The 1,190-nt window shown below is 38.0% G+C and overlaps 1 protein-coding gene across 1 annotated transcript; it reads left to right on the top strand.

Moving 5' to 3' along the window:
• Positions 1-376: 376 nt before the first annotated feature.
• On the top strand, positions 377-757 carry LOC138159015 (histone H2B subacrosomal variant-like). The gene has a single exon (XM_069085365.1). It carries the CDS (start codon positions 377-379, stop codon positions 755-757), a length of 381 nt encoding a protein of 126 aa, XP_068941466.1.
• The last annotated feature ends 433 nt before the right edge of the window (positions 758-1,190 follow it).

The raw sequence follows: 1,190 nt of genomic DNA, 5'->3' as shown, positions 1-1,190 counted from the left end.
GAATAAAATTGATTTAAGCCTGACCAAGAGCACACTCTGATGGAGAGTCTGTAATGTGAAAATAGACACCTATGTTCACCACCTGATTCCAGACCCAGGCCTGCAGTTAGTTAAAACTACCTGACCCATATTTCCTGTCTTTTTAAAGAAAGCTTTTGATTGGCCAGGGAAGGGCATCATACTCTCTAAATGAGATGCAGGAAGAATGATTATGACATATGGTATGAAACCTCCAATCAGAGGGAGGGGCACAGCCTGTTGACATGCAGCAACCCTATAAATACAGCAGATCACCTTTCCAGACCCTTATAACCTTTTTGATACCAGGAAGGGACATGAGTTCCTGGCATTAGCTCAGAACTAAAATCCACCTTCAATGGCTAAAGCAGCAAAATCCAATGAAAGTGAAAAACATTATAGCACATGCCAAGAGAAAAAGAAGAAACCATCCCAGAAAAACCTTAACAGAAACTACAACCTCTACACTCACAGAGTGATGAAAGAAGTCATCCCCAACCGAGGTTTGTCATCCAAAACTGCTGACCTCATGAACTACATGATCAATAGCATCCTTGAACGAATTGCTGAAGAATCCTGTATCCTCCTGTGTTACAAAAGACATTTAACCCTTAGCCACAAGGACATCCAGATGGCAGTTTACAGGCTACTGCCCACCGAGCTGGCCAAGCATGCTGTAGCTTTTGGTATGAGGGCTGTTACAAATTACAATGACTCCAGATCTTCAACCAACCTGTGACAAACAATTCAGGTGAAGTAGACAAGTCTTTTTATCCAAATGTGTTTCTTTAGAGCTGAGACTTTTTCAACCCCTAAAATGTTCCATATTCTATATTTGGTATTTTAAATGACAGGCAAACCTGATGTGTGTATGTATATATAGTTCTATATGGTCCCTATATAACTATACAAGAAGTTTATTATTTATGCTAATCAAGAAATGAATTATTTTGGAAGGTTTTATATATATGTGTATATATACACTCAGATGGAATTAACAATGCATGTTGTCAAGCAGTTCAGAAGAAAGCATGTATATAAAACCCTCATGGTGAAACAAACTTTAGTTTGACTGTAAAAGTCCATTTTGTGATTGTGACATTGTTTTTGTTGTTGTTTTTGACAAAACACACCAGAAATTTGAGCAAAACAGGCATTAATATTTAAAGCAC

The sequence above is a fragment of the Petaurus breviceps genome, unplaced genomic scaffold, assembly GCF_028583685.1.
Source record: "Petaurus breviceps papuanus isolate PSGF00001 unplaced genomic scaffold, PetGlider_PUasm1.0 175, whole genome shotgun sequence".
Lineage (NCBI taxonomy): Eukaryota > Metazoa > Chordata > Mammalia > Diprotodontia > Petauridae > Petaurus > Petaurus breviceps.
The sequence above is the reverse complement of the archived record's forward strand: the minus strand, read 5'-3'. Positions and strand labels throughout refer to the sequence as shown.